At 37.6% G+C, this 23,333-nt stretch overlaps 4 protein-coding genes and 1 long non-coding RNA gene across 6 annotated transcripts; all 5 read right to left on the minus strand.

The window, feature by feature from the left end:
- Nucleotides 1-195: 195 nt before the first annotated feature.
- LOC124336843 (ras-like GTP-binding protein Rho1) lies at nt 196-1,863 on the minus strand. The gene is made up of 5 exons (XM_046790660.1): nt 1,703-1,863; nt 1,264-1,433; nt 748-979; nt 525-676; nt 196-433 (listed from the first exon to the last, which is right to left on the minus strand). The coding sequence occupies exons 2-5, from the start codon at nt 1,417-1,419 to the stop codon at nt 395-397; spliced, it is 579 nt and encodes a 192-aa protein (XP_046646616.1). The 5' UTR covers nt 1,420-1,433; nt 1,703-1,863; the 3' UTR covers nt 196-394.
- Nucleotides 1,864-3,259: 1,396 nt separating this feature from the next.
- Nucleotides 3,260-5,493, minus strand: LOC124336842 (F-actin-capping protein subunit alpha-like). Of its 2 annotated transcripts, XR_006917191.1 has the most exons (8): nt 5,317-5,493; nt 4,996-5,059; nt 4,713-4,936; nt 4,465-4,643; nt 4,328-4,406; nt 4,192-4,263; nt 3,798-4,130; nt 3,260-3,718 (listed from the first exon to the last, which is right to left on the minus strand). XR_006917191.1 is itself a non-coding variant. In XM_046790658.1 (7 exons), the coding sequence occupies exons 1-7, from the start codon at nt 5,350-5,352 to the stop codon at nt 3,924-3,926; spliced, it is 861 nt and encodes a 286-aa protein (XP_046646614.1). In that variant the 5' UTR covers nt 5,353-5,493; the 3' UTR covers nt 3,260-3,923. The 2 variants fall into 2 exon arrangements, 1 of the variants encoding a protein (XP_046646614.1); XM_046790658.1 differs by having other exon boundaries at nt 3,260-4,130.
- Nucleotides 5,494-6,196: 703 nt separating this feature from the next.
- LOC124336841 (metalloprotease TIKI1-like) lies at nt 6,197-11,371 on the minus strand. The gene is made up of 9 exons (XM_046790657.1): nt 10,732-11,371; nt 10,590-10,649; nt 8,679-8,888; nt 8,270-8,620; nt 8,054-8,200; nt 7,815-7,989; nt 7,659-7,749; nt 6,809-7,168; nt 6,197-6,627 (listed from the first exon to the last, which is right to left on the minus strand). The coding sequence occupies exons 1-9, from the start codon at nt 10,864-10,866 to the stop codon at nt 6,471-6,473; spliced, it is 1,686 nt and encodes a 561-aa protein (XP_046646613.1). The 5' UTR covers nt 10,867-11,371; the 3' UTR covers nt 6,197-6,470.
- On the minus strand, nt 8,898-10,579 carry LOC124336845. Its single transcript, XR_006917192.1, has 3 exons — nt 9,794-10,579; nt 9,451-9,703; nt 8,898-9,384 (listed from the first exon to the last, which is right to left on the minus strand). It is a non-coding gene; the product is annotated as an uncharacterized LOC124336845 (long non-coding RNA).
- A 1,903-nt stretch (nt 11,372-13,274) lies between the features above and the next one.
- Nucleotides 13,275-15,072, minus strand: LOC124336844 (U6 snRNA-associated Sm-like protein LSm4). The gene is made up of 5 exons (XM_046790661.1): nt 14,916-15,072; nt 14,810-14,851; nt 14,652-14,750; nt 14,356-14,536; nt 13,275-13,457 (listed from the first exon to the last, which is right to left on the minus strand). The coding sequence occupies exons 1-5, from the start codon at nt 14,916-14,918 to the stop codon at nt 13,372-13,374; spliced, it is 411 nt and encodes a 136-aa protein (XP_046646617.1). The 5' UTR covers nt 14,919-15,072; the 3' UTR covers nt 13,275-13,371.
- Nucleotides 15,073-23,333: the final 8,261 nt, after the last annotated feature.

Here is a 23,333-nt window from a genome sequence, read left to right on the forward strand (position 1 = left end):
TCGGTTTTTTTACTACAAGCTTTGTTCTAAACATGAAGCAAACAAATTTAATGGTTAATCAAACCAACTTTGCGAACAAAATCGTTATGATTTCACAAAAATGAAAAGGTTTGAAAAGAGTAACTCAAGTCCAAAGCATAGGTGTATAAAGGAGTTGCAACACCATGCGACATGTTTCGTATTGTCGACAACAACTCGGGATTTGAAACAACTGTATTTACCAGAAATATACGAGAAATTGGGAGAAGAAAATTTGTTGCTGTAGTAATAATCGAAGAGACGAACACAAAAGGAATAAATCGTCTGAAAAAGGTCGTCCGATGGTTGGTAGTTTCACATAGAAGAAAAAAAGGCCAATGCAAATGTTTTCATATCCTCTCCCGATTCCAACCTTTCACAAAATGGTACACTTGGGCTTCTTCTTCTTCTTAACCTAAATATATACAAACAACACATTTTAATTGATTTTCTAAAAATGTTTGGTTCCCACTGTGACCACAAAGAATGGACGACGTTTAACGTACCTGAAGGGCAGCTCGCGTAGCGGTTTCGAAGACTTCACGGACACCTTCCTTACTCTTGGCCGAGCATTCAAGGTAGGCAAATGCGCTAATTTTTTCTGCCATAGCTCGGCCCTCTTCTGGCTTGACTGGCTCTTGCTTCATTTTGGCTAATTCTGTAATAAACATGCATAAACAATTCCATTGATAATTAAAATCGTCATCAAAATTGGCACTGCAAACCGACCTTTAATAGTGGCGGGATCATTTCGAAGATCTTTTTTATTCCCGACAAGAATTATTGGGACGTTAGGGCAAAAGTGCTTTACTTCGGGTGTCCATTTCTCAGGAATGTTCTCTAGCGAATCTGGAGAATCGACAGAGAAACACATCAAGATTACATCCGTATCCGGGTACGACAGAGGACGCAATCGATCATAATCTTCTTGACCAGCAGTGTCCCACAATGCTAACTCAACCTAAACGATTCAAAAAAGAAATCAAAAGTAATGAAATTATTGCACAACACAAGGCAATCGAGCAAAAACTAGGTGGGTCAAACTATCCAATAGGTATGTGGTTTACCACAAGAACTTGGTAAATTTCTAATTGACAGTTTTATGTGAAATCTCAAATACAATATTCTTAAACAACATTAACATCTATGAAACATTGATGATACTGTTGTAATGTTGTGTCATCTATTTCTTAATAACGATATTGCAACTTGAAGTAGACACTTTAATAACATTATGAACATTACCTGTTTGCCATCAACTTCAATATCTGCCACATAGTTTTCAAATACAGTTGGGACATACACTTCAGGGAACTGATCCTTGCTGAAGACGATCAACAGGCAGGTTTTACCACAAGCACCATCACCGACGATGACAAGTTTCTTTCGGATGGCAGCCATTCCTGCCCTGAATTCTACATGACCAAACAAAGTTTTCTGTCAGATGATTTGCGTCAATAACTTGTAAAATCTTAGCCGGCTAGTACAAGAAAATCAATAACTGAACTAAAACGTCTGTTTTGATTAGTTTAAATCATGTTTTGTTGGAAATGTTATTAAATTTCCAGTGGAGTCTTGTCGAAATGCCATCACTGAACAGCGGTTGGGAAACGGAATTCCTTTTCCAGCTTTGTTAGATTTTGATCGTTAGACTACTGTAACAACGAAAGCAAAATATACTTACAATCAAAAGACACACAAAATGTTTAAGGAACTTGATAAATAACTGAATCTGAACTATAAAATAGCGACACAGAGTTTCTAATCAAACTCGCGTCGAGGGCACACCCAGCAGAAAATGGATGTTCCAACAAGCGGGCCTAAGGGAGGGGGCGCTAGCAAAATGAAACAGCAATGACGTCATGGACGCCATCTGCAAACAAATGATGAACGCCATGCGTACTGTACGGCTAACGCCATCTATGAGAAATATGCATATCCTTGCCGCCGGAGATTGTCGGCATATTTCCTTTTGTCAGGCACACTGTCACACAGTCCCAACTCCCCAAAACCCCTGTTGCTCCACTATGCTTAATTTCCACATCCCACCCCTTGTTTTTTGGGGAAACTTTTGTGTGGGGGAAAGGTGTAAAATAAAATGATCGATGAAAGAGCGCCTCTCGTGGGTGTGTGGGGTATATTCTTATACTAACTACCGTTGTCCGTTGATGGACTAGATGACTCCTTTGAATTAATTTTTTCAATTTTAAACGAGATAATGTTATGACCATACAAACTTCTGCTCTAAAACCTAGATTTCTGAAATTTTTCTCCGCCTGGCGCTCACTAGGATTTTCCAAATAACAAAGCGGAAATAACCTTAGTTGCGAAACCAGGGGTCTATGACTCATTGACTCGGTATTTGAAGTTACAGTGTATTTACTTTACTGTAATAAATATCATAACTTTAAATTTAAAAGACCTAATAATTATAAAACCGAATTTTATTAACATTTTATGTTATACATACATTCAAAATGCTCTGTTGTTACTACTTTCTGCAGGAAAACGGTTAGTTCAATCTAGAAACCAGTAATCAATTTTGCTATAACAATTTAATTAATGAAGCATGCGCATAACAGAAGTTATCGAACGTAACTACGTTACTTCACAGTAGTTTTATATTTCGAAAGCAGTTTTCCTTGTGCTAATAAAAATAATATTTTGTATATAGCCATCGAAAAAAAAAACACTATTTTAAAAATAACTATTTAACGACGCAATATAATAAAGCCATTTTTAACAAATAACTTACCCGAAGAGCGATTTCCCCATTGCGTGAAAGTCACCTTAGGCACTGGAAGACTCTGAGTGAATTCTAGGACTCGCTTCATTGTGCGAAGCTAGCGGTTATAGACGTTCACTACCGGTATGTCTCGTAGCATCCAAAAGTAGTAGACTGCAATAACTTGACTGAACTCCATGGATATTTGGTTATGTATGCACCCTTTGTAATTTTGTACGTTATTATTGCTATGGTACTTTTAAGGTTTCATGCTCGACTTTCTATAAGCCGAACATATAGAAGCAATAACAAACGATGTAGGACTTCACTATTGCTTTTTTTTATTCTATATTTTTTGGTGAGCTCAACGACTTAGCAGTCCAACCGTGAATTTATAAATCTTGATTGATCTTGATTAAGCTTGACTTATGCAGTGCCTGAGAGAAAAAAGAAATTTTAAAGATTCAACATCAATGAAACTATTGCCAATAAATGAGTAAACTAAAGAGTATGAAATATTTTCAACAAATCCAACACGGCTGTATTTCCACTTTGTAAGTCCAACGGCCCATAACACAAAATGAGGCTTATGGAATCACTACATCTTTCTTTATAGGCAATAGGCATTCATACAGGATATAAAGATACGAAAAGGAGCAAAAGATGAGGAACAAATTCAGTAGTGAAAACCAAAACACCTAGATATCAGTCATACTGATTTGATTACTTTTACCTAGTAACCAAAGCCAATCAATCCACTGATAATAAAAGAAATTAAATCGGATGCAAAATTTTCAATGGACGACGATTTAATATTAATTTGATAATAATAAAGGGCGCATCGCATCAGCAATGCGCGCACAAAGGCAGCGTACCGATGACGCGAAATAACTTGATCAGGATAATTTTACGCTAATCTAAAAACAACCTTGATCAAATCATCCAACACTCGACACAACAAAACCACGAAGAGAACTGGGAAAAGAAAAGAAAAACAAAAATAGGATATGTAAATAAACGGAAGAGATGTATCGTAGTAACTTATTAGAACCACCGTAAACAACATTGAACCAATCGGCCAGCAGTTGGCAGTAGGTCGGAATCTACTTTCCAACAAGTATAAAGAAACTGGAAGAAAAAGAAGGGCTAATAAGTAAGTAATTACTGATTGAACTTATTGTTATTGGGTCTTGTTGATTTCTTTTCCAATTTTGTACGAAATGATCTTTTCCCAGTCTACTTTGCTTCGCGTGATTGGTAATTGACGGCGCAACGCTTTAAAGGTAGTGTCGGACATTGTTTGATAATTTTCATTAATCGCCAGTTGATATTCAGATTCGGATTCTTCAATCAACCGAACCATTTCCTTTGCAGTTTCAACCTCACTCTACAACCATAATAATAATTACGTAAGTTCCATTAATGCATATACAGTACTGTGTACTTACTGAGCATGTGAGTGAGTGTTTAACATTCTTTGAACACACAAGCTGGACATTACCATCCTCATAATAGTGGACCTAAAAAACAAATTTATTAAATATCAAAATGTAGGTTATGCATGGAATAAACATTTATGAGTACCTGAACCCTTAAAGTTCCTTGAAGCTCTCCAGTGCCACCAGTTAAAGTTGTACACCACTGAGACCTCCAACGGCCGTTCCTACACAAATCTCAATGATAAATGAATGATATAACAATGAGCAACATTTGCAACACACCAATAGTTTTTGGGTTGAAACTGATGATCCTCAATGCATGCTACAAGCGATATACTGTCATTTCTACTTTGACCAAAAACAGCACAGACACCATGCTTGTAATGGTTGGCTGTGTACTCAGTAAATTGGGATTCTAATGCATCCCTCCATGACTCAACAGCAGAATCAGATTCCCATGCCTGAAAATCAAAGGATAAACTTTATTATTGTTTTTTTTTTCAACAAAAATAAATAATATTACTAAATACCTGAAGATCAGAAGCCTCCTTTCTCAAATGGTCATACTTAAAAGACTGTTTTGAACGAGGATCAAAAAACCTTCCACCCCCTATATCATTGTGCTCAGTAACCAGAGAAGGAATACTAGAGTTTGGAAGTTTGACAGGAGTGAGCTGATCTTTATTATACAAGGCAAAGGCACCTGCAACTCCTTCTTTGAGGAGAGTGTCATTATTCAAGAGGACACGCACATCTGAAAACAAATGAAATTTCGAGTACAAATCAACAGATAGTCGTTTCTATTACTCTAACCTGTAAACACTTCATTGAATTCTCCAGGAGGGGCATGGCGTATGAAATCCGAAGCAATTCGAACCTGAAGCAATTAACAGACAAAAAGTGGATTAAGTCAAAATTTATGACAAAAGTATTAAATAAAAATGCAAAGCTGAATTGCGAAACACCGGTAAGACCCCTCCCACTTGTCAAACGAACACTTTGAATAACACACTTTTACGGTAGTATTATGGTAAACAAATGAATACGTGACGTTCAGTCATACCCAAAATTTTAGAAATCATCTTACACTATTAAAATTGTTATCAAACCGAATAAAAGTAACAAACAATTTACCTTTTCTTGATCAGATATTTGATCGTCGGGCGCCATTTTACTTTGACTTTTTGGGAAATAAAATACAGATATAGTGAGCCAGTACTCTAACCTATAGGCAGCTCTCGTTGACAATTTGTATATACCGGCAATAAAAATATTTTAATTACGCAATTGTCTGAATAACAAAATTAATCGTTGGTTAATTATTTGTTCCTATACCTAAAATTAGTATTTAATAAGAAATTTTGATTTTAAATGCAGTTTTCAGGTGGCCAAGTCCGTAACCGAACGCCATCTCGTTGTCATTTCGTTGAAGAAAAAAGAAATAACAAAATTTAAGTAGGATCTACCCATCTATCCTAGGATCTCCAGCTTGCCTATTCAGGAATAAAAGACAGATAGGTGTTCGGTTTTGCTAGAAAACTAGCTTAAAAGAAACACTTAAATCAACGCACGCTGACTGTTGTGTAGTCATGATTTCCGTTAAGCACCAATTTCAAATTCTGAAATATCGTTATTTAATTAATAAAAAAACAGACCTTAAACTTTTTTTTCCCATTTCACAGGTCTTTTCTTAATTTTTCCATCTGATAAACGTTTGCTGTAAAACGATTTCACATTTTATCATTAAAAAATCGAAGGCTCACGGCCCACGTCGAGTAGGCTAACGTATGGTTTACAGATAAGTTTATCATTTGGTTCTAGTTCTATCTCCTTTTTGTCTTGTTACATTAACATTATTAGGATTATTTGAAAATGCCCCCAAATTTACTGTTTTTCAGATTTATTACTATTACTAATTCCCTATCTTAGTAAAACAAATAAATAGTCCGTAATTATCTCTATTATAAATAAAAGTATCGCATTTCATTTACGCACACTGAATTAAGAAAACGAATGCATTTAATAAATTTAATTATCATGAGGAGAATATTATGCGTAAAACAAAATCAAAGTGCATTTGAGCTGTACAAATTATCTACAAACAGAATTGACACATAATAAACGAATATTCAAACCACAGCTAACTTATATCTCGATAATAGACATTGGACAATTGGGCATCATTGGACAATGGATAATAACTCTTAATGAGTATTTGGCAGGAAATCGCATTCAAAAACTGAATCTACATTCTGACACAAAAATAAGCATCTTCGTTTCATGATATATCAGGCTCTTGTTAAGGAGAACAGCATAGATACAAAGAGAGGGACCCATAAAGCTTGGCAAAGTGAATCTGAAGTTGCTCGATTCGGTCGCAATCCATACCAGACCCGCAAAGAATCTTCCATCCTCGTAGACGACGGCTCTGACGGCTGTAAATTTCTGTGTCATAAAAACATAAAGAAAAAGAAAATAAGTAAAAATCTAAATGTTTCTCACTTATCAAACGGTTAGAGCTGTATCAATAGGAAAGGTCGATTTCACAAGAAATTAATTGGAATTGCAAAAACGACAACACTAGAAATCAAGACTCTACGAATGAAATCATGTGAAATAGTGTTACCTAATGTAAGAGTGACCTCCGTTCTCCAAGCGGACCCATAAGTCATTGAAATTTCGGTATTTCCCAGCCAGATCTTGATTTGTTGCCTCTCTCGCAGCTGCAGCTGCGGCAGCTACCAAATTTGGGCTGGTTCTTAAAAGTGTGGGCGGTCGAAAAGTAGTTTTCTTTAAAGAATCGTGTGGATGCGTCCGGGTAGTGTTGGTCGCAACGCGGGTAACTGTTTGGGTGTCTAGTACGTTCTGTGAAAACTCTTCATCTTGGCTATCCAGCGTATTTGACTTCAAGTGTGTCGAAAAGTCTCGAAGACTGCTTGGTTCTGGTACAAGCGAAGGGCGAGGTTTACTTTGCTTCTTCCGATGCCTTCAATTAAAAACAAGAAACAATTATTAAACAAGAAAACTGAAGACCATAAACTAAACATCATCGCCACGAAGAAAATATAAACACAACGTCCTTTGAAAAACACAAACTGTGTTGTAAAATAAACAGGTCTAAGAGAAGAAGTTGCAGCTCTTCAAAAGTCCAAATAAACACGACCACACAACTTGAGAATACTTTCTTCGGCGAAGCTTTCAATAAGTTACAGAGTGTGGGCAACCGTTCAGGGTGGTCACGACTTGGGCGCCGTCAGGTTTGTTTCGCTTTAAAAGTGTTTGGTTTCAAGATGAATCGTTTCCAGATTGGATCACCATTTTTACAAGTGCACAATATTAAAAGCTAAGGATGAAGAAATTCAAAACAGCTTTGGACTAAAGTCTGAATTTGTGCAAGTTTTAATGCACAGGTCATCCAAGTGGAGTTCAAAATTACTCTATGTTAGGAAACTAGACAAACAAACAACCAAACATACCTAAGAATCTTGTGATCAGATGTTAGTTGCTCGACGGTATAGCCACCACTTTGAACGACGTCTAGTACAGTATAATTACCCAAAAAATGTCCTGTCCAAAGCAAAAAAAATATTAAAGCTTCATAGTTTTAAATGATTCGTACGTGCATATTTTACCTGCACCGAATGCAAAGAAAAAACTTTTATCCGGATGAGCGGCAAGGAGTTCCAGCACTCGTTGACCCATTCTGCGATTACGTTTGAATATTAGTTCTTGTCGAAAATATTCGTCAATTTTCTTCGCCATGACTTGCTCGTAAGGAGCCAAGGTTACATTAGTCATCGATGGAACCTAAAAATGTGTGATTTTGTTTTTAAAATGCCCATTTATTTAAACCGAGCCATAGTACGTTTACCTGAGCTGTGTCATGACTAAAAATAACAGCATTAAGGTCGCCGCAGTTGTAATGCTTGATTAAGTCATCAGTAGTATAGGGCGCTGAATGGTCCCCTGCTCTCAGAGATTCTTGGTGGTGCAGAGTTTGATTTAGAGCAAAAACAACCTAAAACACGTTTTAAAACCCGAAAGTTAAAAAAAAAGGGGGTAAGTGCTGACAAAAGAAGGAAAATACCTGTGAATAATTGAGTCCATTAAGAGGAACACATTGCTCTTCAACTCGTTCGACAGCTCCCATCCGTTTGTTTCGTCGTTCTGCTTCCTGAGCCAAATACAAATCCAAAACGGGGATACCGCGCGACTTGATATCACTCTCTGTCAACGAATTGACCATCAGCATGACCCAGATTGGTCGTTTTCGTTCCCAATTGCCGGTGATGGCGCTGAAGAGGTAGTCTGCATAGAGTCCTCGTCCTCGCTGATCAGGACTCATCCACGATGGCATCACAGCCTTTACGTAGTCTAAATGGCGTTTAAGCCGTGCGTATAAATCGGGTGGCAAAACTTGCCCTAGACTCTGTCCCGCCTATACAACATAATGAATTAAACAGAGAAATATTGAAATTCCAATTGGGCAAATTTACTGGCAAGAGCTGGCAGCTGGTAAGTGCGCTGATGGTGTTGGGATCCGTCAAATCCAGTTCGAAAAAAACTGCGTCCGAGGCGTCGAATGCTCTTTTAACGTTTTCAGGCACGTAGTCCCAGACACGGGAATAAGGTACATGAATTGTCCCGAAAAAATATGATGGCGGTTCAGCAGCAATTCGCCAGAGAAAGGAGGTGCTGCGCCCATTCTGTATAATTCATGGAAAAGAAAGTGAGGACAATTAAACAACAGACCTCTCATGTATGTTAATTCTAATCCATTATGTGATTAAAACGAAAAAAAAAAAAAAGATAAACCCTACTCCTAGAAGATCCGTTTATTTATTTATTTTTTTCTACGTAAATTTTCTCATTTTCGTAGCGGTCGTGTTGAATGAAAAAACCAAAATTTAATGCCACTTGATAACACGAATGCCGTGATTACTCCAAGTTTCGTCACGAGTGTAGCTTTCTCAACGCTTTTCAAGCATGAAATGCGCATGTACACATAATATTGTTCATCTCTCCATGTATAAGTTTCTCATTGTTTTGGTTATTTGATTCCTTTCTCATAACAATAAACGAGAAAACAAATCTTTAAATGGTATCTCTAGAAGACTGAGTCTTTGTGTGTTTTGTAACTAAATGAGAGACGCATATCCGACACCCCATGCTTTTCACTAGAAAAGTCTTTGTTCATCCAGCCTAAAAGAAATAAAAATTCCTGCGTTAAACAGATAGGAAGGGACGCTAAAAACCTCGTCTACCTACCTCAGGTGTGTAAGCACCAGCCAAAACTGTAGAGATTTTTACAACCAACTTCTCATTACAATAAAGAATAAGGTCGATGTGTCTAAATCGTTTTCAACACATGCATCAGCAAGAATGGAAAGGACGACTATTTTATAGCTAACAGCAACCAATTTTCATGGCCAACGTTCCATTTCGTCATGAAAAAAGTTTTCGTTACTAATGCCGTTAGTCGAAAGCTATATAACGCAATAAACGGAGTCGAGACGAAAAACTGAAAGTGAGAAAATTTATGTAAACTCGACATATTTTTTCAACTTCTAGTTCAAGTGGAAATATGACAGGTTTGATGTTAGAAAACTACCTTTTTTCCCCAGTGTTGCAAGTACCACGAACATGGGTCTCGTGAACGGCAGACAAACGACTGTTGACCCGTTTCACCTTAACGTTGACTTTAAGGTGAAAGCGCGCAGACAACGCCATACATGGATCCCAAGACCAGGCTCCATACCAACCAGGGGAAATGCACAACATTTAATGATTACCATAAAGGCCTACAATTTTGTGGTTCAAGGTAGGGTACCCAAAAGTTTAAGTCTTGCGTTTTATTGATTGGCAATTTTTCCCATCTATGCAGCTAATCTTGTTTCAAGAAAGTCAAGAAATTAGTCCTGCCATAAAACACGCATTTTCTCGACCGAAGAACCAGTACAGGTTTTTTGAAAAATTCCTTCTCTTCCTCCTCATCCTCCCCCCAACCTCCCTCTTCACTTTTCTCTTATGGAAACCAAAGTTGGGTATGGACAAAGTCTCATGTGCGAGGGGGGACGTTATAAGGCCGTGTAAGTGTGCTCGACATCTGAATCGAGCCGTCACTCGCCTACACCTTGTGTTTTCCTTGCGGGGAGTTGGGCACGCGCATTACATTCAACATGGCCGCCAAAAGTTTGGTGTGAATTGTAGGCGGGAAACACGTATGATAATACCCGAGTGTCACCCACAACACACGGTTAGTCCTTGCGTTGGACGGGTTTCCATTTCAATCTAGCGTTTCATGTTGTAGCCTGTTCGCTTGGAGCTTCTTTGACGACAATGGATTAGAGCAACGGCAAAGCGTGCGTTGGATACAAATAATTGTATCGAAAATGGAATCGACTTACGTCAGGTTTGCTGCAAGTTTCCGGGCGCTTGTGTCGCCTGCCTTCTGTCGTATCAATCCACTATAAAAAGAAGAAACCACAAATGAAATTTTGGGGGGGAACAAAGTGTGTTAAGGCTATAATATAAGGACGAGTATCATACCACTAATGCGAATAAGAGAAGACATTGGAGCACTGTGCGAGTTCGACGAGTAGTGAGCCTGCTGTGTTTGTTGATTGACCGATGCGGCTGGCGAGCTCCGTCCACTCTATTTCTATGAGATGCATGATAGGCCATAATAAAGGTTCATAATCGGCGCGAGGACACCTTGTTGAAATGAGATAGTGAGAAACGCGGGATGCTCATGGCACGACCTGCGGGCGTCTTTTCGATATTCACAACACGCGCCCAACATGGCGAGATTCACCAAATAACACGAGACCGCCGACAGCAGCTACAATGACGAGGAGAAACAAGCATCATATACAAGAGTCAACACAACACTACACTACTACCAGAACTCTAGCTCAAGACTAACATGTAACTATGGAGATGGCGGCAGCGCGCGACTGCCCGACTGCGCATCCAGTGCCATCTGGCGGTCACATTTTCTACCCCACTACAATAACAATTGACCCATTCGAGGAATGCGAAAAACAATTTTTCTCAGGCTACCTTTTGCTGTCTTTCACACAGATAATCCCCCCACCCCAATCAACAACAATTGGCACACACAAAAACTTTAGTTCACGTATATAGGAGGTTAATTCATTCACTTGGTCAGTTTGGGCTATTCTGGGAATGCTGTATAAAAGACAATGCAGAGCGAAGATCCTACGGCATTCGAAAGAAGTGGAAAACTGGAAACAAAGAAGGAATCATTTTCTTTACAATCTCTTGGGGGAGAATTTGAGAAGTAGGAAAGACGAAAAGCTCGAAAAAAAGAAAGCATCGTAGTAAATCTATTGACTGGGCGTCAAAAGTCGGAACTTTTTTTCATTTTTTACAAGGGAGGCCTATTTTTCCCTCTCTCCTATTTGTAACGTTCTCTTCCCCTTCGCATCTGTTTCCCCCTCACTAAACCAGCAGACCCCCAGACAGCAGCAGCAGCTTCAAGCCCTTCGTTTCCCCATCGTTTCATTTCGTTTCTATTTTCCAACTGAAATCCCCTCGCACTGGAATAGGCCTTTTTTCATAGGGGCTTATAGCTTTTTCACCCTTCCGTACGACTTAGAAAAAGGCGCTTCTACGAAAATTCCTTGAAGCTATTCACTAAACTTTTTTTCTCCATTCGATAAAAGGTCTTTAGCGAAGGATTTCGACTAACGCTCTATTCACGAGTTTCTAGTGTCATGATTTTGTCCCCATATCAAGTCAGAAGAGAGGATGTTGCCCTTTACTAGAGGGTATCGCCTAGTGGAAGAACGTAACTTGACTTTGCCTCGGAAAAACAACATTTAATTTATTATCGAGGCCCTTTGCTTGAATGGCGCTTTTGAATGTTATGCGTCGATTTAATTTATAGTAACTGGTTCCTTTTTTGGTGTAATTCAAGGTTAATGATTAACACTTTTCACCCCTACTCGAGTCTGACAACGTCGCATATAAATACTCTCCTTCAAGGTGAACATAATAAATAGGCCTTGAATAGATGGTATAGTAGAAGAAAATGACTTTATTGTGAGATCAATTAACTGTTCTATATTAGCCATTCTTTTCGTCAGGGAGTTTCCTGTGGGTTTAGGACTGACAAAGTTAAAATGTGTTTGGCCCTTAAAACAAGAGTCAATTGCTGGTTCGGTTCAAGGTAGGGAGGGACAAGAAAGAGAGAGTGAGGGAGGAAAGAAAGAAAATGTCGAAAACGAAGAGAGATGAAAGCCCAAGTTGGGCTTGGCTGCGCGAACAGCAGGGGCTGCGCTGGCTGGCTCCGGGCATCTCGTTGCTGTTGTATCCGTGCATAGGCACAGGAGAGAAATGGAGATTGGAGAACTAATTGCATCTCCTGGGTTTTCTCGTGTGTCTATCACCCCGTAGATTCAAGATTCCTTAGCAGCAAGAGATCTCTCTTCCATCGGTTATCTATTGTTATATTTTTTTTTTCTTCTCCGGATACGCAAGGCGAATTTACTATTGCAAACGTCTGACAAATAATTAAGAACTAAATCGTAATTACGAGCTAATTGTATTTTACGTTCGAATGCAACTGAGCGAGAAAATGGAAGATGTATTATGGTGTCGCTCTAAAATTAGTGGTATGGCTTTTGCTTTTGTACTGAATTTGGTGAGCATTCAAGTTCAAAGTATCTATAACGCAGAAAGTATCTATAACAAACGAAAAACTTTCATCCTTCAAAATATGTATACACATTTGACATTTACTAAGCGCGCCGAACTTTCTGCAAAAACAAAACATTTGTTTTCATTCGTTATTAAAAATGGGCATCTGAATCTTCTGTGCTAACAACAACGATTTTCGCGGTCGCTTTGCCAGTTGGCAACGAACGATCCGACACATCCACTATTACTACGCCGCACCTACTGACTTATGAAATATGCAGCAAAACAGCTGAAGGTGCAGCGTGTTATTAAAAGTCCACAAGGGCTTCTTCTCTTCTAAATATTTCAGTTTCATGGTGTATTTCAGCCTAAAGGTTTTACGGGCTTATTTTAAGCATGTAAAATTAATGTGAAGAGAAAGAATGAGATAAGTGCTTCCATCTTTTTATCAAAACAGAAAGCGTCTCGAATAAATCAAGACTTGGCCATATTTTTATTTTCATACATTCATTCTGACAAGTTTATTTACTTTCCACGGGGTTTATTATTGCCACCACCACCACCACCGCGTCCCGACGGCGCGCCTCGACCTCTTGAAGCACCAAAAGAACCTGATGGTCAACACAAGAATAATTTTATATCATATCAATAGGAATATGCATGCTCCATATTATACGTCAACGAAGCCTATATGTTTTAAACTAATTATAAAATTTCAATGGCTTGATTAATAAGTATTCAACTGACTATTATTATCACTTTTCACTTGATCGTTTTGGCAATCCCATCGATTCAATCAATCATTAACTATTAATTTGAGTTTGACGCACATTCGTGTAGTTGCGATAAGCTAACGCTTAGTAAAAGGAAATAATGTAAGTTATAATAATGTACACGACTGAGAAACATTACCTAGGTAGTACTATACTTCATTAAACTGTAAACTTTTTTTGGAAGGTTAAAATAAAATATAAAAAAACGCGAAAAGATTAAATAATTAATTTTATAAATTCCTATTTTTAATTAATATTAAAATTAATTTATTATCAGTATTCAAGTAAGAGACGCGGCATGTACCTCTTGAAATAATAATCAATACAAAACAAATTATAAACCTCTACATAGTAGATAGATTTCATTTTTAAACCATAAGAGCAGGCATTGCTGAATGTGCAGATAGGATGTTTAGCTATTCATTCGTCAAATGACACGAAACGACGTAATTTAAAAATAAAGCTACGATATACTGAACATGATTCTAGAATAATGAGATTAACAAGAAGTCAAACATACATTAGTTATTGTACAATCATTTGAGCATTAAGTGATTGTACTATATTTATCCCATTGGACCATTATCAGAAAATTTTGTATAATACTGTTATAACTTGGTACTTGTTCAATAATATTCATGACTAAAACAATATTAAGACTATGAATAAAATTGTTTTGTATACCCCATTAACTTAATTGATAATGAGTGAGAAAATTTTGGCATTTAAAACATACCTCTACTACCACCTCTGCCTCCTCTTTGGGCTCCACCTCTTCCTTTACCATCACTGCGACCACGACCTTTTGCAACTACTTCTTCCTTAACCATATCAATGACTTCATCTGGAATTCGAAGATATTTGATGGTACTGCCTCTAATGTAACACTCAGGCATTCTCCAAAATCTGTCACCATCCTAAAGAAATTGTATTTTTGTTCATTAAATATTATATGTAAAACTTTATGATCGTATTCAAGAATATCACTGACAGATACAGATGACGGAACTATCTTAAATGAAAGTACTTTACCTTGGAGGTGCAAATTACTTCTCGTAGATTGATGTTCATCCAGTTATCACAACTCACCAAGTGGCCATTGTAAGTCTCCCCATTTTTCAATTCCACTAACTGTAAATATTGAAACACTAGTTTTATTGCTGTAAATAACAAAAGTAAAAAATGCTTACCATGGGATGATTCTGGGCTGTACGTAGTAGCGACAAAGGTAACTAGATAAATAAATAATTAAATTAATCTTCGATGATGGTATGAAGCACAAAACTCAATAGTTACCATAATTGATTTAATATTATTGTTCTCGATATGTTCCAATTAATAATTAAGAAAAAGGTTTCTCCTAGGTTTTAAGTGGTTGGAAAATGGAAATCAAAGATCAAAGATTTATGAAGCAGAAACACCATCTATCGTGCGATCGGCCAATCCTTTACACCGCGCCACAGCGGGTGTGTTGGGAAATGTTATAAAATAGGCGGCTGTGTTCGGAACGGTTCCGAATGGACAAGATCGATCAGGACCAATAATCCATTAACGTATAAACCCGTAAAAACGTAACGTAAAATAAACCATTAACACTGCGCTGATCCTGAACGTTATTCGCGATACATCAGTAACACGTAGGCCTATTGTATTGACGCAGCCGAATAGATCTTATTGCAATTCAAAAGTACGCGACATAGCCAAAAGTCGTGCGAAGCTTACGCCAATGCGCACCACTGTGGCGTATAGCCGAACTAGAAATTGTTTTATGCTTGACTAATCCTATACTCCCTCCTATACGACGGAGGATAATTATAGAACTTGAATTAACCTTAATTAATTTAATCTAGTTACCAATTGATCTCATCTGGACGTGGAGCAAAATCAACGGACCAACGGTGAGGCTTAAAGATAACAATCAGGCTCGAGCTTTCTGGGATTGATCCACATCGCCAATTGGGCCTATGATCTTGGCTTTAATGGCTTACCCTCGCTGCTTGAATGTTTGAGGCGAAGGTTATAAAAGCTATTCCAACTGGTCGTTTGATAGCCTAAATGAATGGCAAAGTAGTGGTTACTAGATCACTATTCACTACGACATTAAATTATTTTAAAAAATATACCTTCAGTTTTTCTTGATCAATAAGTGACGCAAGTTGCCTTTCTTCGCTCGTGTAATATATACCCCCTATACGACGGAATTTCCGTCGTATAGGAGGGAGTATGGCAGGGAAATCATCTGTATTGCTCTGAGGTGTGTAAAATAATGTACTCTAGACCTAGATCAAGTATTGGTGGCACCAATGGTGAGAAACGGAAACGTACACTTAGTGTACAGAACAATAGCCAGAATTCTCTGACCGACATGTCGAGAGAAGACATGATAATATACTAATAAAGGATTTAAAAGAGGAAATAGAGACGCTCATTCAAGAGAAAGAGTGCATTATCAGTCATACTAAAGAGATAGAAAGTGAGCTAACCAGCATCAAGGTTAAAATTGCAAATAGGTTCTTGAATGGGTTATTCGGTGATGGGCAGCCGACTAAGGAGAATGAGCCACCTAGTGGAATGGACTCGCAGCTAGGTAAATCCTATGCGGCAGTGGCCTCGAAGTCGGTCACCACATTGCTAAGCTAGATCCTGATGTGGACACGAGCAATTTTATCGGTGATGCTATAGATGAGTTCTTTAAAAGTAATTCGGAGTATCTGACGCTGCAGTCTTTCACTAAGAGAGACAATATAGCTCGGTTTAAGTTTAATAACGACGCTGATGCCAAAAAGGCTAAACAGTTAATGGAAGCGGATGGAAAAATAGAGGCGTCCTTAAAATCTGTTTCAGAACGCAAAATAGAGTACCCGATAGCAGTCTTCGGGACTGGGATAGAGAATCTAGAGGTTCTTAAAAAAGAGATGGAGTTTAGAAATGAAATATTACGTGGTAAAATTAATAGAATCAAACCGCTCTCGAATTAGAAAGGACACGTCAAAGATTTATGGCACATTCAAAAAGTGTGAAGAAGCAGTAATCCAAGCTAGGAAAATATCAGTTAAAAATGCCGCAGGTGAGTTAAAAGAGAATAGAGTAGAAAAAGCTAAACTGGATTTTGAGGTGACGTATTGTTACAAATGTAAAAAACTGGGCCATGTCACGTTTAAATGCACAAACAAATCGGCAGCAGAAATCTGTGACCGGTTCGCAGAGTCGCACAAAACACAAGACTGCATCCATCCAGACAACAAGATGAAATGCGTGAATTGCAAAGGTGCACACAAATCGGGTGACTTTCAATGTTCAGCGCACATTAAGGTGGTGGATAGACTGAGACAACTCTTAGCCTAAAGTATGAATCACAATAACAAATCACTTTCATGTTTACAGATTAATCTGCAGCACTGTAAAGTAGCATCCTTAAACCTGAGTCAAGTTTGAGTAGAGCTAGATATTGACATAGCGTTAATTCAAGAACCTTACGCCATAACCAATAAATTTAATAATGAGTTACTTATACCAAATATTCCTAGTAATTATACGGTTCATCATAACTTAAATAAAGAACATGCTTTGGTGCAATAATTCTGGCTACAAAATTTCTTATGGCTGTAAATATAGCAGTGCAAAACCTAAATAATTGTGTAGGAGTCCATTTAAACAAATACCCTGGTCTAAACTTTTTCTCTGTATATTGCCGACCGTCTCTGAGTCTAGATTATTTTTTTAATCTTATAAAGACTGGTCCTGACTTAGAGCGGTCTGTATAATAGGCATGGATTCTAACGCAAAAAATAAGTTATGGAATAGTAAGTCTACGGATAAAAGAGGTGAGTGTCTGGAATCATTTACTGACCAAAACAAGTTAAATATAGCAAACGTTCCTGTTTTCAAGTTAGAATACATTCCCCAGATAACAGCGATGGTGGACGTCACTCTCAGAGGTGATAATACCAATATTTCAAATTGGCATTTTCCCAACGAGAACAGTCACTCTGATCATCCGATCATTCTGTTTCAAGTGGCTGTGAAACAACCAAAGCGTAGTACAGTAAGTAAAATAGTGCCAAGAGTAAAAAACATAGATAAAATGAAATGTCTTGCTAAGTTGGAAATTAAAGTTAAAAAAATAGAAGATCAATTACCACTAATTAGTTCTAGAACAACATGGCCTCTCCGACTTAAGACAATAAGGCTGTGTCTGAAACTTTTTCATGTAACAGACAAAGCCATGTCTTAAGTTTTCCTTCTTTTTATTGCATTGCCTCCTTATATTTGTTCTACATTTATTTTATCCCTTTTCAATTCACAGCATAAAATTTTCCAAACGTTAATATTCCCTTTCATAATTTTCTAAAATTTTGCTGTTTCAATGGTATGGGTTACATAAAAAATTTCAGACACAGCCTTATCTTAAGTCGCAGAGCATATGTTGAGGGTTGTATATTTTGAGAATTTTTTTCTTTTTAACTTAGCATTTCTTTAAAAAACTTAAACCTTAGCGTAAAGCAATTATCAAGTTTACTTCAAATCTAAGAATCTTTCATTTAAAAAATACTTCAGACAAAGCAACGTCTTAAGATTTTATCTATTTTTACGAAAGCGTTATTGACATGTATTTTGGGGGATTATACAAATTTTTACTAACTAAGAATTTTTAAAATTAACTAAGCCAATCTTCATAAGGAATCGCAATCGGAAGCATCTAAATTAACTCTAAATAGTACCGAAGTAGAAAAAATTATGTAACTAAACAAGGAAAATCTCAGTTTTTTTTTGTAATTTAAGTTGGGTGTACGACGTTCAGGCCCGGTCATTCAGGCCCGCGTTTTTCAGGCCCGCGTCTTTCAGGCCCACTTTTATTGGGCCTGGACGTCGCAAAAATTGGGCCTGAAAGGCGGACTTGAATGTCATTCAGGCCCAATATAATTTTTATGTTTTTCACAGTTAAATATATTGGAAATACATTTCATACCTAAGAATTTTTAAACCTTTTTAAATAATGATCAATCAGTAATGATCAATCAGTTAAGGCTATACATAAAAACACAATACATAAATATATCGAAAGCCAATCAGCGTTTAACAGACGTGCATTTTGAATAATTCAAAAGTGATTTGTTCCCTAGCAAGACAAGTTTTCTGCTATCGAAAAACGATTGATACATGGATGAAGATCTTTTTACACTGATAATTTTTAATATAGGGTTTAGCGGCTGAGGTTTAGCGGCGGGGACGGGGACTGCGCGCACCCCTGGGAGAGGGTTGAGTGAAAGGGGGGTATACCTGAACCATACCATCAACGTCCATGTTTCCTCTATGTCACTATAACAACGGTGGTCTAATGGTCAGAAGCCCGGGCTGTAATGACAATGGTCCGAGTTTCGAATCTCGGGCAAGTCGAAATAGAAATTTCGAAATGATTGAAATTATTAAATTTTATAATGACAACTGTATACGTATAGTGGTAGTGCCCAGGTGTGGGAGCAACTGTGCTCACCAGGGGGAGTCGTCGGATACCCCATTTTTTTAAAAATTTTATAAAAAAAAAATCTTGGGCCTGAATGACGTCAAAATTGGGCCTGATAGGCACGTAAAAAAAAGGTGGGCCTGAACGTCACGGGCCTGAATGACTGGGCCTGAATGTCGTACACCCGTTTTTGACTTGGTTGTTTTAGTGATGACCGTTTATCAATGAGGAATGGCATGTAGTTTATCATTTCATTCTTACTCAATGTAATTTCCTCCCTTGCTCTTTTCAATAGCATCCAACAATCAACAATATTATATTTGTCGGCAAGGGAAACTGCAAAAACGACGAAATAAAGTTTTTACTTAAAAAAGGATAAATTTTTTTTTATTTTTACGTGTAGGAAAGTGCGTGTCATCCCGATACAGAACTGTTTCCCAAGAAACGACACCTTCATCGAAATCCTCGTAAGAAATTGGAAGCGTTTTATCCTTAGAATTAATTAATTCGATCGTTTCCAAAGCCTTCCGTTTAGTTTCAGTGAAAACCCGCCTTAATTTAGTCAAAGTCTTCGAATTTTCTGTTTTAGTACAACTTCGATACTCTAAGTAAGTAATGCAGTCTCAATTTAGTTTTTGTAATATACCTGCTTCTTTAGAGATAGAAATGGAAGTAGTCTTTAAAAGCCCTCCAGCATTCTTCTCAGTTTATCAGCTGTAGTCTTTTTTGGTTTTTCTTTGGTCAAGAATTGCCTTAGCTTTTCTCTCCAGCTCCTTGTGAATCAGTGGAAGATCATTATATACGAGGTTATGGGTTTCCAACAATTTCTCGAGTTTTGAAGTGCCTTGTTTGATTTCCTTTCTTGCCTAATAAGAAAATTTTCGTTATTTTCAAATAATTATTCAACCTGTATTGGAAAGTTGTTTACTTTTTCTAGCTTTTTGCGTAGAAGGAAATGCATATTTTAAATTTTACCCCAGTTCCAATAAAGAATAGCTAATGTTAAAAAATCGTTTCTGTCTACATGAAGTACGTAAGAGTAAAATCGCTGAATTAATAGTTAACAATGCAACAATGTTTGCTAATAAATAAAATAAGAAGCTCTATTACTATGTTTGGCCATATGCTTTAGCACATAAGTATATAGATACAATTTTGAGAAAACTTGTTCGTGCTCTTCTTCTCCAGTTAAGTCTATTCCAGTTGTCCAGCGGGGATTCCATAAAATCTGTTTTGTACATATATATTTCAAGCTTGAGAGAAGACTTTGCTTCATAATTTATTGATATAATACCTTGCATGGAAATTGATGTGCATTCTTATGCATGATAGGCAAGATTCCTGTCATTTCACTTGTTAGATTACTGTATTCAGGAAAATGACCAGCTACTTTTGTTTTCATCCATTTCCAGTATTGGCATACCACATCGTAGCAGAAGAATTTGGCGTTACTTTTCATGGCTTCCTTGTGCATGAATGCAGTATGGGTCCACGATTCACCTTTAAACATGTTAATTGCGTATGGTACAACGCAGTGCTTGCAAGAGCTAACGACGAGCCCAGTCATATTTCTTTTGTTCATTGGAGTCTTCTCTTACGGCCTTAAAAGCCGATCCCCCACACATCTGTTTCTTTTTTGTCTACAAAAAAAGATAAGGGAATTAAAAATAATATGAAATCATGATTTATCATATCGTAGTCCAGCACGTCAAATCTAGTAGTTTCAAATGAAATGTAATTGCGTACAGTAGAAACTTTGTTGTAAATCCTTTGACGGAAATTTTCAACTTCTGCATTGGATTTGATAACTAAGTTTCCAAACCTCTCCTGTGGTTGTTCCATTCTATTGAAATAATAAAACTTAAGACCAGTCTTTGTCGTGTTTTCTTGTATACGCATCTTACGTTCTTTCTTTTTCTGGATTTCGCACATTTCCAGCCGAGCTTAAGCGCCTCAATTTTACGATAGCGTCAGAAGATCTGACTAAAGGTTCTTTCCCACAGCTGGGGCAATCAATTTTGTTCCTTTCAAGCACTTTGTCGTCAATATTATGTCTACAGGTTTCCCATTCAATTTTACGATAGCGTCAGAAGATCTGACTAAAGGTTCTTTCCCACAGCTGGGGCAATCAATTTTGTTCCTTTCAAGCACTTGGTCGTCAATATTATGTCTACAGGTTTCCCATTCTCTCCCAGATAGGAATTTTTGTCCCAAGTCGGGACCAAAGCCGTGCGGCTGGTGCGGTGGGCACAGGGGAATCTCTAAGATGTCCCATTGCGAGCCCTCATTTGAAAACGTTACTCATTTTTCATCTTGTCGGATACGTCATTTTTTACTCCCTCTCGTAGAAGTCTCTGACGTTTTTATTTTTTGGCTCCTTCTCGACACTTAGAAAATTTCAGAGAAACTGTCTTTGTCTTTTCGCGGCAAAGTTTGATTCTAAAATCTTATTATTTCCTTTATCTTCAAAATTGTTGACATGAATTCGTGGCACATCTGTATAGTACTAGCTTCTCACCACGACAATCCGGGTTCGATCCCCGGTTCAGATTCCATATTTCTTCAACAATGCTGTTAGTACGCAGTCGATTTATATAGTGTGCCCGGTAACCCTTTGCATACTTTGAAAAAAAAAATTGTCGTCCGGATATCCGGATCAGCGTTCGTGAAATATGTCGGCACAGCAAACACTCATAAGAAAAAGAAGAGGAAAGAAAAAAGGAACGAAATTCAGAGTCCAGAAAAAGATTTATTATTCATGACTTCTTGAGACCCTTTTTCCGTCCCAAGTACGTCTAAAGTCCATCCAATGGGACGGGATAAGGACCGCTATGAGATCTCGGCGAAGCGGACATTGGCCATACGTAAAAGACGTCCTAGGAATGTAAACTTGGGAATCTGCTATGTGCCAAGTACATCTCAGACGTCTCAAAGTGACGTATTTTGGACGTCTATGGGACTGCATTGTGCTATCTGGGCTTTCTGCAGTAGTAAATAATGTTACATTTATTGGTCCATTCTGTAAGAACCAAATTTTTAGAATCACGTGCATACAAAACAGGACCTTTTATGTCACATACCCGGCCATATTCTGTTGATACTTCTTCAAGAGAATGTGCATATATTTTTTTTGAAGACCCAGGAGACTTATGAGTAATGTGGTGTCCTAGAAGAAGTGCCTCTTCTGCAAAAAGATAGGTGACATTTGGCGATAAACTTCCACGGAAAAATCCAGAAAATACATAGTCATCGATTGTGGCTCTTGTACGAGAGTTGCAACTATCACAAACGAAAGCTTCAGCTTTAACGAGAAATCGACCTTTGAAGTGTTTTAGAGGATTAAAATATTTTATTGTACAAGATGTATCAATATAAGTATTACCACTCTCATTGACCACCACGATTGATTCTTGAAGATTTGGAATGAGTAACATCGATCCTTCGCATTCGACATTGTAACACATATGCGGTACGAAGCATGGAACACATACGCCCAGGTAGCACAGCCCATCCCCTGGATGTCCATTGGATATCTGAACATCTGATTTCCGTCCAGGTCCCAATGGACGTAATCTAGACGTTGCTCGGAGATCCCTTGGATAGACCATTCTTGGATGTCCAATGGACGTAAATCTTAGATGATAAAAGGATAGTAATCTATATAATAATAGTATTACGTCCTGTAGATATCGTCTGGATGTAAAGTTTGACCACCTAATGTTTTCGCCCCGTGCTCTAAAAAATTTTTCATAACAAAAAGCTAAAAATAATGTATGTCATTTATCTCAATCAATTACAATGAATTGAATATAAGAGGGGAAAAATAAAATAGGTTAGAATGTTTCTCCAAGTAAACTGTATTTCTTAATATCTCATAGTTGCAACATGATTACATCAAAAGAAAAGTTTAATACATGTTCACTTCGTTTCTTATGGATATAACAGCAAATTTGTCGACGTCAGAACTATTAATTGGAATTTTCGCAGCTTGAAATTTTATAAAAGACAGTGGAAAAGCCAAAAGACAAGTAGACAAATCGTTTTCAGTCACAAAAACCTCTCCTACAATTCGGGAAGGCGCCGGATAAATAAACAGGTAATTGTATGTGGAATATTTACTGCCGATGACAAAAACTTGGCCGTCGCGGTCTTGAACAAAGTTTTAACCGATAAAGACAGACATATCGTTCAAAATTACACAGTTATCAGGCACTTTTGTTCTCAATGTGAAGTAACCGAATTTTACTCTA

The sequence above is a fragment of the Daphnia pulicaria genome, chromosome 4 (genome assembly GCF_021234035.1).
Source record: "Daphnia pulicaria isolate SC F1-1A chromosome 4, SC_F0-13Bv2, whole genome shotgun sequence".
In the NCBI taxonomy this organism is placed as follows: Eukaryota; Metazoa; Arthropoda; class Branchiopoda; order Diplostraca; family Daphniidae; genus Daphnia; species Daphnia pulicaria.

What these genes read in the sequence shown, in the direction of transcription:
- LOC124336843 (XM_046790660.1), bottom strand. Translation starts at nt 1,419, where the DNA reads ATGGCTGCCATCCGAAAGAAACTTGTCATCGTCGGTGATGGTGCTTGT. An exon ending in TTGAAGTTGATGGCAAACAG is followed by an intron (nt 980 to 1,263) that starts GTAATGTTCATA and finishes TGAATCGTTTAG; the next exon opens with GTTGAGTTAGCATTGTGGGA. An exon ending in CTACGCGAGCTGCCCTTCAG is followed by an intron (nt 434 to 524) that starts GTACGTTAAACG and finishes GTATATATTTAG; the next exon opens with GTTAAGAAGAAGAAGAAGCC.
- LOC124336842 (XM_046790658.1), bottom strand. Translation starts at nt 5,352, where the DNA reads ATGGCGCCCGACGATCAAATATCTGATCAAGAAAAG. An exon ending in ATTCAATGAAGTGTTTACAG is followed by an intron (nt 4,937 to 4,995) that starts GTTAGAGTAATA and finishes ATTTGTTTTCAG; the next exon opens with ATGTGCGTGTCCTCTTGAAT. An exon ending in AGGAGGCTTCTGATCTTCAG is followed by an intron (nt 4,644 to 4,712) that starts GTATTTAGTAAT and finishes TTTGATTTTCAG; the next exon opens with GCATGGGAATCTGATTCTGC.
- LOC124336841 (XM_046790657.1), bottom strand. Translation starts at nt 10,866, where the DNA reads ATGGCCTATCATGCATCTCATAGAAATAGAGTGGACGGAGCTCGCCAG. An exon ending in TTCTCTTATTCGCATTAGTG is followed by an intron (nt 10,650 to 10,731) that starts GTATGATACTCG and finishes TTCTTTTTATAG; the next exon opens with TGGATTGATACGACAGAAGG. An exon ending in GGAGGTCACTCTTACATTAG is followed by an intron (nt 6,628 to 6,808) that starts GTAACACTATTT and finishes TTTATGACACAG; the next exon opens with AAATTTACAGCCGTCAGAGC.
- LOC124336844 (XM_046790661.1), bottom strand. An exon ending in AAGTAATTTGCACCTCCAAG is followed by an intron (nt 14,537 to 14,651) that starts GTAAAGTACTTT and finishes CAATTTCTTTAG; the next exon opens with GATGGTGACAGATTTTGGAG. An exon ending in AGGCAGAGGTGGTAGTAGAG is followed by an intron (nt 13,458 to 14,355) that starts GTATGTTTTAAA and finishes GTTGACCATCAG; the next exon opens with GTTCTTTTGGTGCTTCAAGA.